This window comes from Grosmannia clavigera (assembly GCF_000143105.1).
Source record: "Grosmannia clavigera kw1407 unplaced genomic scaffold GCSC_89, whole genome shotgun sequence".
Classification (NCBI taxonomy): domain Eukaryota; kingdom Fungi; phylum Ascomycota; class Sordariomycetes; order Ophiostomatales; family Ophiostomataceae; genus Leptographium; species Leptographium clavigerum.
In genome coordinates, this window is record NW_014040569.1 from 114,327 (window position 1) to 131,239 (window position 16,913).

The window sequence follows — 16,913 nt, forward strand, 5'->3', positions numbered from 1 at the left end:
GTACGAGCAAGTGAGAACTGGCGATATCACCGTTACCCAGACCGCGCCCTAGATTTGAGGTAAGATAACTCCTAGGATGCTATCGTGCGGTCGACCCTTCTCAACCCGTCTGGAAGACGGTGTTTTCCATTGGTGGCAGTATCCACAGCTTCATCAGCCTGCTCACGATGAGAATGCAACACTGCCAACAAGGGGCAGCAGAAGAGGGCAGCCAATTAGCCCGGTAAGTTTCGCCACCGCCGTCAACCGAAGGTTTCGCTGTACGGAGTACTCCGTACATACTCCGTACAGCGTAGTAGCATTAGCGGATGCAATTCAATATGCCAGGTGCCAGATATGGAAAAAACGTCTTCACTGTCGTACATAATCAACGGCATAGGCCGAATTAAGAAGGGAAAAAACCTAGAGCTGTGCTATGACCATAACGATTACAATTATTAATGATACGGGGTAGCGTTGTAAGTGGCTCCTAACCGACTGTTCAAAGTATCTTACGAAGTACTCGTACGCGTTATTATACGTTCTTACCATGTATACTCTGTGCTCCGTTCTTTTTTTTAATCACATCTGCTCTCATCATCTCATCGGATCATCTGTCGCCATCGGCACATCGTCTCATCGTCTTCCTACCCTATCTCTTTCCGCACGACGCTCGCTCCATTCTTGGCCTACGGGGTCGTGGTCAGAAGCCGGCCGGGCTACCGGTGAACTAATATGTACGTAGCCCGCGGATCTAGAATGGCAGAGCCCGAGTGTGATATACTACAAGTGCTTGAATTAGTCGGGGAGTCCCGTGCGGTAGCAGCGGCGCTTCCTCTTGCTGTTAGCTGCCTGATTTAGACAGGGAAAGGCGACAAATCTTACAAGCATGATCATGATGCATCTTGCTGGGATGGAGGGAGGAAACGCCCGCTGCCAGTGCTACACCCCTCTGACGAAGGATAAGAGTGGGACGGAGAGAGGAAAAGAACAGAGAGAGCTTGACAGAAAAAGAAAAATAAAGAAAAGAAAGAAAAGAGAAAGAGAGACCATGCCTACGACGTATGGAGTACGATGCGGGTGCGTGATGCGGAGGCGATGATACTGTATTGGGAGAGAGGGGCAGCCCCATCTATTCTCCATTCTCCATTCTCCCACCCCCGTTTCCTCCAGCCATCCTTCGTCCAACCCTCCAAGTCTATTCAGACCAACGGCAAATCTGGCTAGCAACGACGGCCAATACCACGCAAAAACGCAGCCAGGCCCCAAAGAGAAGGAGGGCCAGAGTGGAAGGGCAAACGGAGACGGTGTGCGGCAGGTTTAACTTTATTTTCTTCTCGCTATTCTCGTCTTATTCCCCTCGGCCTCGACCCTGCTAGCCCAAGCCTCCGTCTCTCTGCCTCGTCCGCCGGCATGCTACATACATTGTATTGCTACATAGTGCATCGCCCGTCAGATCACTCCACCGCTTACCGCAACCGGACATTGCGCACTCGCGGGCTTCCCTCTCACCGACAGATTTTGGACCTTGGGGGCTAGAGGGGGGACAGTGGACTGCTGGCCCATAACCCTTAGGTACGAGCAGGCTTTGCACTCCGTACAGTAACGCGTCATTTTATCACCCTGCCGTGGAGGCAATGCGTTTGTCTTACACATACCTTTATGTACGTGCTTGTCCTTGTCATTCACCTGCTTTTTCTAGTCTTGATTTCTTCTTTTTTCATTTTATTTCTCGTCGTTTTTTCTTATCCTTCTCCCCCTTCAGATCTCCCCCCTGTCTGCGGCGCTGCCCCTCTTCGGACCTGCTTCGGTGTTGGGCCCGAGGCTTTATTGAAAGAGGGTAAAATACAAAGAGTAATGAGCAAATCGTCGTAAAGAGAATGTCTCCCAGCGGAGTTCCCCGCAGTCAAGCATATGGTTGACCACCAGGTCAGAAACGCAGACCGTACTCCGTGAAGTCTATGGGCCAGTGCTCCTATCTCCATAGAGAATCCCGATAACGTCGTCGAATTCTGAGAGTCTTGCGAATCTTGTGCGTCAATTCCACCGACATAGGCATAGCATTAGGTCGACAGGCTCTGCTGGGCGCCATTATTGCACGCTGCAGCAAGGCAGACCCGGACGATGAATGAGAGAGGAGAAACTACAAAGAGGGAAATAACAGACGGCATAGTGACATTCTTGCATCCTGTTCGTATATATTCCATACGCTGTAGGCTATCATCTATCCCATCTCTATCTCCATATCCGCCTCTAGGGGTACTCGTATATTCCATTAACATAAACAACACGTGCCTCCTGAGGTCACTGTCTTTTTATTATCAGCACGAGGATTTGAAGGACTTGGCGGCCTGGGCATTGTTGACTATATCACCCTGTGTAGCATTCTGCAGACTTTTTGTCTGTACTGTCTGACCTGTGGAGCACACTGATGCTTTTATACTCCAAATACATTCCAACCGACTCTAGATATCTTCATTGACATGCCACAAGAGTACAACCACACCGCTCGGATCTCCCAGTACCTCTTGTGCCTCCCTCTCTCTCCTACCCCCCCCCCTGGGCCGCTCCCCTACTCGCTCAGTCGGTCAGGCCGGCTTGCTTCACCAACCCGTAAAAGCGTCCCCGTTTAGCAATAAGTTCCTGCGGCGTCCCAAACTCAGCCACCTCGCCCTTGTCCAGAACCACCACTCGGTCACTGTCCAAAATAGTGTTGATACGATGGGCCACTGTGATGATTGTGCGGTTCGCAAACATCGGGGACCGCAACGTCGTCTGTAGCATCCGGTCCGTCTCCACATCGACGGCAGCCGTGGCCTCATCGAGAACCAGGATGTTGGACGGAGTTAGCATCGCTCGCGCCAGCGAAACCAGCTGGCGCTGACCCTGGGAAAGATTGGAGCCTAAGAATGCGTGACGGGCATGCGTTAGCACACGTAGCAAGCAGAGAGGTAAAAACAAAGGCAGTCAGACGCTAAGCGGAGAGGCGCATGGCTGCGATGCGGATCCGACGGTCTCCATCTCGACTACAGAGGAAATCAATGGCGACTGCCGAGACAACAGTAACTTTAAGAAAAGAAAAAAGAAACGACGATTTGCACCACTTGGGCGGCCGAGAAACCCTTGTACATGGTTGCACGGTGGTCGCTCCTCGAGCTTTTTACACCTGCCTGTGCTCTGCTCTGTGAGAGGCCATCGGTGTTGTCCGCTCTGTCTGCTCAACCCATGGCTGCAGCCAGACATAAGCTGAAAAGACGGTGACCCGAGGACATACAAACGTTGAGTCATGTGCCATGCAGGCCGAAAGGAAACAGACGACAAGAAAGGGAAAACAGGGGAAAGGGGGCTCCGACCATCCGGCGTGCTAACGGACAGAAAAAACTCGAACACGTACCTCCTTCGTTTATTCTGGATTCTAGACCGCCTCCCATCGATGACACGTGGTCCTTCAAGCGGGCATGTTCTAGACAAACGCAAACACGCAGACAGTCAGCGACAAGTGTAGAGAGAAAATGCCGAGGATGGCCAGGATAGCATGACTTACCAAGAACGGACCACAAGTCCGTGTCGTCGTGCACATGCGCTGGGTCAAGGTTGTCGCGGACGGTGCCCTCGAAGAGTGCGGCATCCTGTGGGATGATGGCCAGTCGACGCCGGAGGTCCAGCAGACCGATGGTCGACGTGTTCAGGTCGTCGATGCGGATGTGGCCTGTGTCTGGCTCGATGATGCGGAACAGAGCCAGGGTCAGCGAGGACTTGCCGGCGCCGGTGCGTCCGACCACGCCGATCTTCTCACGCGGCTTGATGTCCAGGGTAATGTTCTTCAGCACCAGGTCGAGGCCCTCGCGGTACCGGGCGCTGTAGTCGCGAAACTCAACCTCGCCGTTGGATGGCCAGCTGACCGGCGGCCGGTGACGCTTGATGATCTCGGGCGCTTCGCTGGGCAGCTGCGCATACTCTAGCACGCGCTCGACCGACACAATGTTTGTCTCCACCTCGACCGACAGCCGCACGATCCAGTTCAGCGCCGTAACAATCTGCAGCGCGTAGGACATGGCCAGACCAACCATGCCCGCGCTGAGACCGCTGTGGTTGGCCACTGAGATGACTGACAAGCCAGCTGCTCCGAGAATCACGGCTGCTCCGATAAACTCGAGCCGCACGGCCAGCCACCGGTTGGAGCTGATCGACGGGAAGAAGGCGCGCAGGTTTGCGTCCATGCGCCACTCGTTCTCCATCTCGAAACGCTTCTGCTGCCCGTAGGCCCGGATCGTCGACGTACCGCCCAGAGACTCCTGAAAGTGAGCGTAAATGGGGCTCTTGGTGACGCTGTCGAGGCGTTTGAGCTCCCGCGACGTGTGCAAATAGTAGCGCTGGATCCAGATGTACATGATGCTCAGTGGGATGACTAGTGCTGTGAAGGCAGGAGTCGATACCGAAATGATAGCCAGCGTGAAGCCAGACTTGGAAATGTTAACAAACAGCATGTTGAACGTCCGAGCAAGCACCTCATCGACACGATAGATATCGCTCGAGAACCGGTTCAGGATCCGTCCAGCCGGCGTGACGTCGAAAAAGGACATGGGCGATCGAAAAATCGCAGTAGCCATTCTCTCGTGCAGCTTGCGTGATGCCTGTGCAGAGATGAGTCAGCATACGTGGCCATCGTGTCTGGAGAAGCCGCTTCTTACCTCGATAGAGCAGAGTATCCACAGGATGAGCATTTGTGCAGCCGTCAGGAGTGCGCCGCCTATGCCAAACGCGAAGTAGACACCAATGTACTTGCCGACGTGGAAGTTGCCTCCGTTGCCTGCATTGTATTCAGCCCATTTCTTGAGCCATACGCTGCCACCCATGCTGGCCGTTTGGGAGGCAACGAGGGCCACTAGGTAGACTGCCACAGCTACCAGATTGTTTGCCTTGGCATACTCAATGTACACTGTGTTAGGAGAGATGATTGTCAGTACAGAAACACTAGATAGACAAATGGTTCCCTCCCTCTTACCTTGCCATTTCACCTTTCCTTGCTCTGAATGTTCCTTGTTCTGCTTCGTCCTGTTGCCGGTAGCCTCCTCGTCCCCGAGTTTGCCCCGAGGGCCGCGGAAGCTGGCCGCGCTGGCCCTACGGAGCGTGACCGTGCTGTTGGCCCGCTGTTTCTTGGGAGGCCTGGACGACGCCCCGGGCCTGAAGCTTTCTAGGGGAGCCAGGCCCTCCTGAGCCTCTTCTATTTCGTCGTCCATGAGCGGCGTCGTCTCTGTGTCAATGACCGTCGATGTCTCGCTGCCCGACTCGGCAGCAGATGCCGACCCGGACTCGTGCCCAGACGTCCGGATCAAGTCGCTCACAAGACCCTTCATGGCCATCAGCTGGTCGTAGGTGCCCTTCTCGGCAATCTTGCCATCACGCAGCATGTATATCGAGTTGCACTCTGTCAGGACAGGAATGGAGTTGGTGGCCAGGATTCGTGTCTTGGAGCTGAGGAGGCCTTCAGGGCCGAGGACGTTGTCTATAAGGTGACGGCCGACGTGTGAGTCCACGGCAGATAGCACGTCATCGAGCAGGTACACATCGGCACGAGCGTAGACGGCACGAGCAAGGGTCACGCGGGCCTTCTGGCCGCCGCTCAGGGAGATACCCCGCTCGCCCACCACGGTCTCATCGCCGTCCGGTAGCTGCAGAAAATCGTCTAGGAGCGCGCACGCCTGGACGGTCTGCTCGTAGAAGTGCGAGTCGAAGCGATGGCCGAATAGAATGTTCTCTTTGACGGTAGCGTTCATGATCCAAGATTGCTGGGCCACGTATGCCACGCAACCGGCGACTTCGACGGTGCCCTTAATCTTCCATAGGTCACCAAGAATTGCCTGAAGCAGCGACGACTTGCCGGTACCGACGCGGCCGACCAAGCAGGTGAGCTCGCCCTTGTGGGCGAAGAAGTCGATGTGGCTGAGGGCAGGCTTGTTCTCATGGCGGTCCCAGGAGAAGCTACCGTCACGGATGCTGACGGCCTCCTCGCCAGCCTCTACGGAAGGCTTGGAGGTAACGGCGTCGGACTGAATCTCTTCGGCGATGAGGAAGTTCGTCAGACGCGAGACGGCAACGCTGGCCTCAATAATGGAGGTGATGACCATCGGCAGCACGGACAGAGGAAACGAAAGTAAGTTGAACAGTGCCAGTGCGGGGAAGATGATCTCGGTCGTCAGCGGTTCGTCGTGGGTCAAGACAAAGACGGCAAAAGTCATGCACGAGACGAGGAAGGGCGTGGTGGTCCAGGTGAAGTTGGCAAAGGCCTGGTTTGCGCCAATGCGCCGAAGATTTTTGAGCTCCATGTCATTACGGATGTAGTTGAGCTTGTTCATAAAGGCAGCACCCCAGGCGTACAGCTTGATGCTCTTCATGTTGTTGATGATCTCAGAGATCAGACGACTGCGGGCATCCTTGTTCTTCATCTGCTGCTTCTGCAACGTCTTCATCCTGCGGGCGATAAAGCCATTCACGGGCACCATGACGATCATGGCACTGACTCCTGCGAACATGGTCCAGCCAACGAGCTGATAGAGCGAGAACATGCAGATAACCATCTGGAAGGGCGCTGACCATAGCTGGTGGGCAAACTGGGTCAGGTCCTGCAACCGCTGGACATCGACAGCCATATAGTTGACAATGTCGCCGGTGGTCTTGCTGGCACGGCCCTCATTGGACAGCTTCAGGGCCTTGCGATAGATGGACGAAGTCAGACCGCCTTTGATGCGCATGCCAGAGACAAATGTTAATTGGAAATACTGGTGGATCATTATCGTCTGGAAGACGGCAACGCCAAACATGCCCAGGGCGATGGCGGCACCCTGGATAGCCGGCTGCGGCTCCGTGCTCAGGTTGTACGAGTCGACAAAGGCGATGAGGTAGCGCAGCAGCTGCGGCTGCGAGAAGGCAGCCAGGTCGTTGCCAACCTTGAACACGGCGGCCATGGCGTACGGAGCGCCGAAGGCCCGGAAGAGGGTGGTCCAGAGAGACGGCCGATCAGGTCGAGTCTTGAGTTCCCGCTCCCAGGCAGCTTCAAAGGTGGCGCCAGTCACGGCAGTACGGTCGCTACTGACGAGGCCCCAAAGGTCGCCTTCCGTCAAATACGTCGAGTAGCCGTAACGCATGAGTGGCGTCATCCAGGAGAAGGTGAGGAGGGAAAAGATGGTAGCATGCTCGGCCGGGCACTCCTCGCGCTCATCAACAAGAACCTCATAATCGCTAGATATCTGGCGCGGCGCCAGCCATTCGATGAAAAAGGTAGCGGCAGCCAAACCGAAGCCGACGGCGTAGGTGACGAAGTAGGCCAGGTGGTCGACATAGATTTGCTGGGAGACCAGGGAGCGAAGCTTGACGGAGAGGGCGATGATGAGAAATAGCCAGTAAAAAAGGACCACGGCATTTGCGTTGCGCAGACGGGTGTGTTCAGCCCATTGGATGGCGAAGATGACGGCAAACGACACGATGGTGAGGATGGTAGTGTAGACGCGGAAGTCAGCAAACCACAAGGACGAGTAGCTGGTGATCTGGAAGACCAGTTGGGCCACAAAGTCGCTAATGACGGTAAGGAGAAGAGTCTGCAGTTGTCAGCAAAGGTCCAGCTTTGTGACCAGTCTTTGTGTCGCCTTCACTCTTCTCTCTCACCTGCTTCAGCCAGAATGCCCAGTTTTTGGGCAGGCTGTTGGACGTCTTCTTCGCAAAAAGCCACCAGAGCGTGACAGCACCAAACAGTACTCCAAAGGCAGACACGGACGCCACCCAGATGTCGATGAAGCATGGCGTAAAGTCGTAACGAAAGGGACTGAGAGGACCCCATCCCTCGTCATTCTTGCAAAACGGTTGTTCCGACCTGGCGGAACTGAGGTAGCCGCTGCCCAGTGGGTGCAGTGGCCGGTACCCAGAGAACGAACCCGTCTGCGCCATGACCTTCTGGGAGGAGGCGGAGAAGGCCGGGAAGAGGCCTTCGAAGCCGTCGTCCATGATGGGCAAACGCAGCTCGGCTGTAAGGACAGGCGGGATCGGGTGGTTTCACGAAGTTGATCTCAGACCCAGTGAGCAGGCATGCCGATGTATGTGTGGTATGGGAGGCCGGCCCTGCGCGGTTGCTGCTGATCTGGGAGAAGCCGCGTGCCTGCTTCACTGTTCGATGGCAACTATTCCGGGAGGGATGGAATCTCGACCGTAGCTCGTTCAAGGTAAGACAGCAGGAATAGCAGCTTTTCAAAGCTGGCAGTGAACGGTGAAAAAAGCTGTCCGATTGCCGGGACAAATGGACATGGGCGAACAACAATTGGTAGGCCGTGGGGAGCGTGCAGAAGATAAGGAGACGAAAGAAGCACGGAAAACGCGCGAGATTACGGAGTATGTATAGCCTCTCTGCCTTGCTGCAGTCGCCACCAATTAGCACGATGGAAGTAGGAACGACGTGCGAGGCCGCACTAGTTCTAATGAAGATAGGCGCTTGGTAGGTGTCAGATTTCGGATTTTTTTTTCCTCCTCTTTTTCCTTAACCGGGCGTGCAGATTTGTAAGCACCACTGACCGACGTTTGCTCTGAAACTACGAGCGGCAGTGGATGGAGCATGGCAGAATGGATTGGAGACGCGTTTGGGGCTGCACCAGCGATGCCGGACTTCCGTTGCTAGGAGCAGTCGTCAGGCTACACCGCAAGAGCAGCACGGGATGCCATGGGCTTGCGTCGGAGGATGCACGACGCTATTAGGCTAATGCTAGAATTACAGTGCGCGTAAATGTTCGACTGGTGAGAAGGTGTTCGGACAGTTTTGTTTATAAGAGCAGCAAAGTGACAGAAACGACAGCCTAGAGCTGTATGTCTACTTGTCATGCCGATGTCTGTATTTCTGTACTCTCGTCCCAGACGTTTTCGCAGCGGAGTCAGATTTGCCCAAGCTATAACATTCTACAACGGCTCATATTTCAGTCGTAGATATTTTTAAGACTTGGCAGCTCTTGTATCAACGTATTGAATACTTCTTTCCCAGCTGTCAGAGAGACAAGACTGTTTGCCAATCTTCCCAGAGACAAAAACTTGCGTGAATATATTTACTGTATCGCATCATGCCCATCGCCCAATTTCGGTGTTTAGGAAAATATATAGTGGAAAATAACCCCTCAACGACGTCATCCACCACCTCTGCAATGTTCAACTTCGTGGCCCTGTGGACTTGTAATTTCCGGTTGCGTCTCCGTGGTCACCTCTGCGCTCCTCTTTGCTCTTCTCGCAGCACTTTGTACGTCTCCCGCCACCATGTCCTGGTACCAAAAATCCTTCTCGCTGCCGTCGCGCTCCCGTGGGTCTTATCTCATCACCGACGTTGTCCTCCGCGAGCTGCCCGCCATCCGCGACTATAAAGTCGGCCTTCTGCACCTCTTTATTCAACACACAAGCTGTGCGCTCAGCCTCAATGAGAATTATGACCCAAATGTGCGCAGCGACCTGAGCGACGCCCTCGACCGCATCGCCCCGACTGAGGGCCCCAAGGGTGAGGCGCTGTACCGCCACGATGACGAGGGGCCGGACGACATGCCCGTGGGTGCTAAATTCTGCTGCCGAAGCAACTTTATAAGCTGACCGTGTTACCACCGCCCAGGCACATATCAAGAGCGCCCTCATTGGCGCAAGTGTGACGATTCCTATCCGCGATGGCAAATTGGTACGTACACCCCCCAATTACTTCCTTTTGTCCCTTTCCCTGGCTGATCTGTGCTGCGCCCATACTCAAGGCCACCGGGACCTGGCAAGGCATCTGGTACCTGGAGTTCCGCGCCTACAAGCACACGCGCAACATCGTGGCCACCATCCAAGGCGAAAAGGCATGAGCGCTATCTGGTTCCTTTACTCTTTGCCTAACAACTGGGATCGCACGATGTCAAGCAGAGCGGCAAAAAAGGCAAGGCGGTTCATACCAAAAAATAATATTATGTCGCTGCCAGACAAAAAGCACAATAAAGATTTTTGTCCGTCTCCTGTTGATTGAAGAACGGATGGAACTCGACTTCCCCTCGCCCCGATGCTTGTCAAATTCAACAGCTTATCTCGCGCCTTCAGTGTGTACCATTCTCCGTGTTCATGTCGGTGTCCTCACCCGCCAGTACCTTGGCCTGCAGCTCCTCGCCACCCAGCGACGCCCCTGACCCTGGCGTCGCAGCCACTACGTTGTCATCCTCGTCATAGAACTCAAAGTTGTACCGGCTCAGCAAATGGGGGATGGCCGACAGCTGGGGGCCATATCGGGCTGTGTTGTCGTAGAGCTCAAACAGCGGCACGGCCAGCAGCTTCATGTTTTTGGGGACGCTTAGCACTTCTTGGAGTTTGTTAGCAGTCGTAATATAGGTCTTGTCCCTCCGTCCTTCACCCCAACTTACTTGACTTGGGCAGCTGAATAAAATATAACTTCTTGCACTCCTTTGGCCGCGTGACGTGTGCCGGGATAAACGGATACATGAATGTTTCAAAGTTCGGTCGCCACCATTGGGCCAGACACTCGCCGACCTGCCAGTCGCCGGCCTCCTCGCCCTCACCGAGCCGGCCCACAGGCGCTAGGCGTTCGTCCAGCCGCGACTTGAAGCCCTCCACCTCCTCGTCCTCAGGTCGCAGGTAGTCGCCCGGCAGCTTGAAGAAGGCGTTGGCGATCTGCAGCATCAGGATGTGCGGGTGGTTGTGCTCGTGGCATACCAGAATACCTTCACACGTGCGCCGCATACCGTGGACTGTGTAGTGTTCCTCGAGCCGCCGCAGTCGCGCCACCACCGAAGGGTCCTCTTCCGGCTGCGTCTCCTTGACGCCAAACGTGTAGTTTGACAACGGGTACAGCTTGATTGTCTCGGGTTGGTTGCCATTGAACGGCAGTGGCACGATCGGCGGGTGGCCCGACTGCAGCGCGTTTCCGGTGATCGTAGACATTTTTGAACTTGTATTAAGGTGAATAAGTGGGAGAGCGGAGAAAGGGGGTATCGTATGTGATGTTGCTGTGTCAATTCGGCCGTCTTCTGCGCCGATGCTTCTCTCCCTGCTAGAGTCGCCTTTAGGCTGAGAGCTCGTTTGATCGCGTCGCCTGTTCGCTGATAGGTATCAGGTTGATATCACGCGCGACTCTGCCCGGGGCGAATGTGGCACACGGTGATGGTTCGACAGCTGGCGACAAGTAGTAGTCCGTACACAGCTCCAGTTGCTCATTGCAGCGGCTCCGTCCAAAACAAGCTCCGGCAGAATACGATGTCCTGAAGAGAAGGCGGTGAGAGCTGCGAGGCGTTTGTGATAACTAATCACCGGCCGCAATGCTTAACCTCGCAACACAACTGCCAGTCGACATGCTCGCCTTGGGGTACATATTTGTGGTTGCGGTCATGAAAAGGATACGCTTTTCCCGAAGCTTTCATCCCGTCTCTTTGAGGATGCCTTTAGAATGTGTACTATTTCTCGGCTTGCATTGATGCTTGCATTGACATTAAATGTCTTTTCAAGCGAAAGACATCTGACATGGCTGTCTTCTATGCTCTTTTGCTTCGACGTCGCTCCTTCTCACTCGATCTTCAGGAAGCGAATGCCAATTGGTGACTAGCTAAAGTAGTCTTCATACTACCTGATTATCACGTTTGTACTCGCTTAAAGCAAGTCTGTAACTCAGCCATGACCAAGTAACAAATCTCTAGCCCACGTTCACCTTGCTCTGTCTTCTTTGAAGCATTACTGCGTATATTCTTCCAGAGACTGTCCAGAGTATTTTCATCTCTCGGATTTATATGCTGACACGATTTTTCATGCCATAAAACGTCCTGCTCTTTGTTATTATTAGAGCTGTTCAGGTGGGCAGAAACTTACGTTAATTTTATTTTCCCTTTTCAATAGCTATCCATATTCACAGCACATATTTCTAGTTGTCACCATTAAACAACGCGGCAATATACCAGTTTATGAGTGCGTGATATAGCGGTCACAAATGCTTCACGGTATCCTGACTTCGAATCAACCTCGCACCCTGCCTTCTACAAAATATGGCTTCTAGAAGGAGCAATGGTGCAAGTAATTCGCCGCTGGTCATATATATTGACGATGATGGTGTTGGTGAGCTTCATGGGAGAAGCGGAAATGCTGTTTTGAACCAACGGAGTGGGAGTCCGCAGATCAAGACGGAGCCATCCGAGCAGTGGTGGGATGTAGACGCCTTTGATATTTCGCCCGTTTGTATCTCTGACGACGAAGATGGCACCGACGCCAATAACAGAAGCAGTGCTGCTGCTATTGAAATTGAAAACATCCCACAGCCCGAGGCGAAACATGAGGATGACGATGACAATGAAGCCCCACATGCCGAAGTGGCAACAGAACAAAGTCGAGAAGTCGCATCGTTGTACGAAACGCTGTATGGGGAGATTTCCTCGCTGCAGCCACAAACAGAGACTGCTGTCTTCAGTTTGGTTCAAACTGCACCAATGTACGATGAAGAGACTGTTGGTGCCGAAGACAATGAGCCTGGGCTCTTTGTGGACCAGTATGAGCCGATAATTGACAGCCAGATCGTGACCCGAGACGCAGACCTTGATTCTCTCTTCTCCTCTCCAGGTCCTGAGCCCCAGCTGGGGGACGTCAATGATTTGGCCTTGCTGGCCTTGCTAAACGAGCAGCGGCCGGATGAACAAAATATAGCTTCTAATTCCATGTTGGCTCAGCACAACATTTCCGAGTTGCATTTCCCAATGCCGTCTGGCGGCCATGGGCCAAGACTGGGAGGAGCTTCCCTGCCGACCACCGCACCGGACCAAGCGACGATCGATATTGATGATGCCTCAGATCCCATTCACGAAACTACACATAAAGGCCTAGAAGTAAGGTCTCCCCGTCAGATCACACCCGGGCCTTCTCTTCCAATCATGCTCCACGCAACCGCTGCGGCCGCACCCGATCCTCCGGTGTTTTCTTGGACCAATCTCCAGGCCGTCATTGCCTCAGGCTCACAGCCTCTCATGGTTGAAGCGGTAAGAATAGCCCGCTCCCTGCTTCGCCACCTCGCCAGTCCTCTCAGAGACATCGAGGAGCGTATTGAGGGGCCCGGATGGACGCAGCGCATAGCCCAACTACAGAACCACGCAAAGCCCACTCCGGTGCTGATTGGCATTGTCGGCCGCACGGGGTCTGGCAAGAGTTCTGTCATCAATGCTGTGCTGGACGAGGATCGCGTGCTGCCGACTAACGGCTTGCGGGCGTGCACGGCCGTAGTAACGGAGATTTCGTGGAATTCATCCGACCGCGAGGCTGAGCGATACCGAGCGGAGATCGAGTTTGTGCAGCCAGAGGACTGGCACCGGGAGCTGACACGGCTTTTTGATGATGTGACCGAGTCCTGGGACATTCACGACACTCGAGACACGGCTGGGGATTCGCCTGAGGCCAGCGTCGCACTTGCCAAGTTGCGTGCCGTGTTCCCCAACCGGGCTACCAGCCGATCCGCCTTGCTGGGCAGCTGTAGCCTCCAGACACTCATCGATGATCCGCAGGTCAGCAGCCTCCTCGGCAAGGTGCGGTCGGTGGCAGCCGCCAACCCGCAGACGTTTTATACACAGCTGCAGGCGTATCTCGACAGCAGCGGCAGTGGAGGCTGGTCACCGCTTACGGGGACTGCAGACGCACAAAAGCAGGCAGACATGGCCCTATGGCCATTGATCAAAGTAGTCCGGGTGTTTCTCAAATCAGATGCGTTATCTACCGGGGTGGTGCTGGTTGATCTGGTATGTTGTCCCCTCTCTCTACGGAAATGCCATGAGATTAATCTGCGACACAGCCCGGATTTGGTGATGCCAATGCGGCCAGAGACACAATAGCCGAACGTTACATCTCGCGGTGCGCAGCCATCTGGATCGTGAGTCCCATCACGCGCGCAGTCGACGACCGCGAGGCGCGTGAGCTGCTGGGCCGCTCGTTCCGGCGACAGCTAGTTTTGGACGGAACCTATAGCAGCCTGAGCTTTATCTGCTCGAAGACGGACGACATATCTGTGAGAGAGGTAGCCGAGTCGCTTGATGTTTCCGGTGACGTGCGTCGCATCTCTGCCAGCTTGGCGTCAATAGAGCAGCAGTTGGCACGGCAGATGCAACACCTCAGCGTGGTCAAGCAGCAGCAGAACCAGGCGTCCAGACAGCTGGACGACGTCATGACACGGCTGAACACCTTGGATGCTGCCGGACGGGATGTTTTAGACGGGCAGAAGAGAGCAGCAGAAGCAGACGGTCGTGGCAGCTTGAAGCGAGCGAGGTTGACAGGTGAGGCTACGGATATTACCGAGGACGACGAGCCAGCTGCAATCAAGGAGCCATGTACATCCGACGAAGCAGCCCTCAGGGACGTTGCTGCAGCCTACAAAGAAGCTTTCCCAGATGCTGACCTCAGCACAAACGGCTCTGATGTGGAGGATATGGAGGCTGAGATGGAGCTGGAGTTGCAACGGCTGATGCAGGCACGAGAGGACGCCATGGAACTGCTTTCGTCGGCGTATCTGGACATGAGTCGTGCACAGGAAGACTGCCAAGCCACCGAGCAAAAGCGCAACGAGCTCGTGAACGAGCGTGTGGCCATGTGCATGCAGCTGCGCAATGCCTATTCGCGAGCACACATCAAGACGGACTTTGCCCAAGGCCAGAAATAGTGCGTCTCCTTTTCTTCTTCCTTCTGTCCTTCGGCACGCTAACGTGGCTCAGTATCGACGACGAGAGCGCTCTGGTCACAAGAGAGTCAGCCGATGCTCGCAAGTATGATGACCTAGCCAAATCGCTGCCTGTGTTCTGTGTCAGCAGCCGTGCCTACCAGCAATTCCGCGGGCGGGCGGGCTCAGATGAGAACGGCAGTAGCAGTGGCAACGGCACCAGCGACGAACTCGGCGGCCTTGTCGACCGGCTGGCCGGCTCTACCTTTCCCCTGGGCTACCGACACGCTGGCGAGACAGAAATCCCACAGCTCCAGCAGCATGCCCGACGTCTCGGCACAGAATGTCTCGCAAGGCGTGATCGCAAAGTGCTCACCGACTTTGCCCAACTGCTGACATCGCTGACTGTGTGGGTGAGTAGCAGCGCCGGCGGCTTCGGGCTGCAGATCCATCTGGACCAGGAGCGCCGGGGCTACGAGATGCGTCATCTGGAACAGGCATACGACGAGCTGAAGCATGTAAGATACGCAAGAACGCAGTCGCCCCCCCTGGAGACCCTCCTGCTGATGCAGTCCCACAGAACCTGACTAGCACGGCCGACAAGTTCATTGCCAGTCTCCGAAGGGTCATGGAGACGGAGGTACTCATGAAGCAGACCCAGGTTCTGGCCAAATGTGTCGATGCGGCACCGGATATCGCGACCTCGTGGGCGGCGCCACGGAAAGCCGGCGGGCTCCTGTTTAACACTTACCGGTCGATATGCCGCAATGGGTACCGTCCTGCTCCCTCCCATTGGTCTTTCCACGGAAATCTTGCTGACTCTTTCCAGGGGATTTCCAACAAGCTCCAAGATCCGGCGCAACTTTAATGAGGGCGAGCATACACTCTCTTCCAGCAATATCTACTCTAGAGTATGCTAACTTCCAAAGAACTGCTTTGCTCTCTTCTGGACACCATCGCGCCCGCTTGGGACGTTGCTTTCAGCACCCAGATTCCTGCTGCTTTGTCCGAGTGTCAGGCTGTTGCCGAACAGCTCATTGAGCACTTCCACAGAAGGATGCGTGATCGCCCGATCCTGAGCCTGTGTGCCCAGAACACTGGCCTTGGCATGCTTTTGGAACACGAGATCCGCGGCTTAAAGCACCTTTTCCGCGAGGCTCTCGAGCTTGCCCGCCACCACATCGATACCTTTCGCCGCGATGCCAACCGCCTTCCGCTTGAGTGTGTCCACAGCGCCATGGCGCCGGCGTACATGACATGTGCCCAAGAATCTGGTATGTTTGCACTCTATCTTCTCACCCCGCCGGCTTCTTCTTCGTCAACTCACGCGACAGGCGCTGGCTGTATGGCCCGCATGCGAACAGCTATGGCCGACCATGTTCAGGCTTGCCGCAATCCCATGTACGCAAGCATCGAGTCGGCAGCCCGCGATCGTCTGGCAGTCTTCTCAGACGGCGTCCTCAAGGAGTTGCTCGTCGGTCACTACGACTCCCTGGCAAGCCTGTACCAAGACTGCAGAAACATGATTGTCGGCGTCGAGGCACCCGAGACCACGCGCAGCGCCAGGGACTTTGTGCAGCAGCTGCTCCAACAAGCCGACACGGCCTTCGCGTCTGACGTGCTCAACGCCGCCGAAGGAACCTAAGATAAGACGGGACCAGAATAACAGAAGGGGGGTTGAAGTGCAAGGCGAAAGGGGCAAAGAAGACGGGAAGGAAGGAGGGAAGAAGCACAATTCGGGATAAAGCAGAGAAGAGGGCGTATGACGAGACTGGACGCACACTTCTCGGGAAAGTGCACGCAGATGAGTGCCCGTTTACGAGCGTCAGCTATCTAAATATAGCTACTGCGACTTTTCATTCCATCTTTCTTACTATTCCGTAGTGTTTCCTACCCATACGATTTGATCTTTCTCTGAGGCTAACATCTCTAGAGCCATTCGGGCAGTCACCCACCTGGAGAGGGCTCCTTCCAGGACAGTCGGACACAGCCGTCACCATTTCTTCGACGTTCACTTGAAGGTGGCTGCGTGGCTTATGGGCGTCAGTCAGTTTACGCGGCACGCAAAAAGCCGAAGCTAATGACTGGGGTTGCTAGCGTCAGCCTCGTCTCGCGGGGCGTAGCACCGTGTCCGTCATACGAAACTACGAGTAGAAGGACGTACTCCGTACTCCGTACACGTCTGTTGTATGGCAAAATTTCACGATGCATACGGGGAGTAAGGCAGGCTGCATTATATTCGCATGAAGTCGCTATATTG

The 16,913-nt window shown here is 54.8% G+C and overlaps 4 protein-coding genes across 4 annotated transcripts; 2 read left to right on the forward strand and 2 right to left on the reverse strand.

The window, feature by feature from the left end:
• Positions 1-2,559: 2,559 nt before the first annotated feature.
• On the reverse strand, positions 2,560-7,977 carry CMQ_5654 (ABC metal ion transporter; the record flags this gene model as incomplete). The annotated part of the gene is made up of 6 exons (XM_014313241.1): positions 2,560-2,882; positions 3,374-3,442; positions 3,524-4,613; positions 4,671-4,918; positions 4,985-7,574; positions 7,642-7,977. The coding sequence occupies 6 exons, from the start codon at positions 7,975-7,977 to the stop codon at positions 2,560-2,562; spliced, it is 4,656 nt and encodes a 1,551-aa protein (XP_014168716.1).
• A 1,287-nt stretch (positions 7,978-9,264) lies between these two features.
• Positions 9,265-9,836, forward strand: CMQ_5709 (upf0047 domain containing protein; the record flags this gene model as incomplete). The annotated part of the gene is made up of 3 exons (XM_014313296.1): positions 9,265-9,546; positions 9,608-9,670; positions 9,741-9,836. 3 exons carry the CDS (start codon positions 9,265-9,267, stop codon positions 9,834-9,836), a joined length of 441 nt encoding a protein of 146 aa, XP_014168771.1.
• Positions 9,837-10,061: 225 nt separating this feature from the next.
• On the reverse strand, positions 10,062-10,920 carry CMQ_5770 (cleavage and polyadenylation specific factor 5; the record flags this gene model as incomplete). Its single annotated transcript, XM_014313357.1, has 2 exons — positions 10,062-10,321; positions 10,383-10,920. 2 exons carry the CDS (start codon positions 10,918-10,920, stop codon positions 10,062-10,064), a joined length of 798 nt encoding a protein of 265 aa, XP_014168832.1.
• A 1,091-nt stretch (positions 10,921-12,011) lies between these two features.
• CMQ_5534 (uncharacterized protein) lies at positions 12,012-16,298 on the forward strand (the record flags this gene model as incomplete). Its single annotated transcript, XM_014313121.1, has 7 exons — positions 12,012-13,742; positions 13,796-14,655; positions 14,709-15,171; positions 15,234-15,424; positions 15,483-15,564; positions 15,645-15,927; positions 15,988-16,298. The coding sequence occupies 7 exons, from the start codon at positions 12,012-12,014 to the stop codon at positions 16,296-16,298; spliced, it is 3,921 nt and encodes a 1,306-aa protein (XP_014168596.1).
• Between the last annotated feature and the right edge of the window lie 615 nt (positions 16,299-16,913).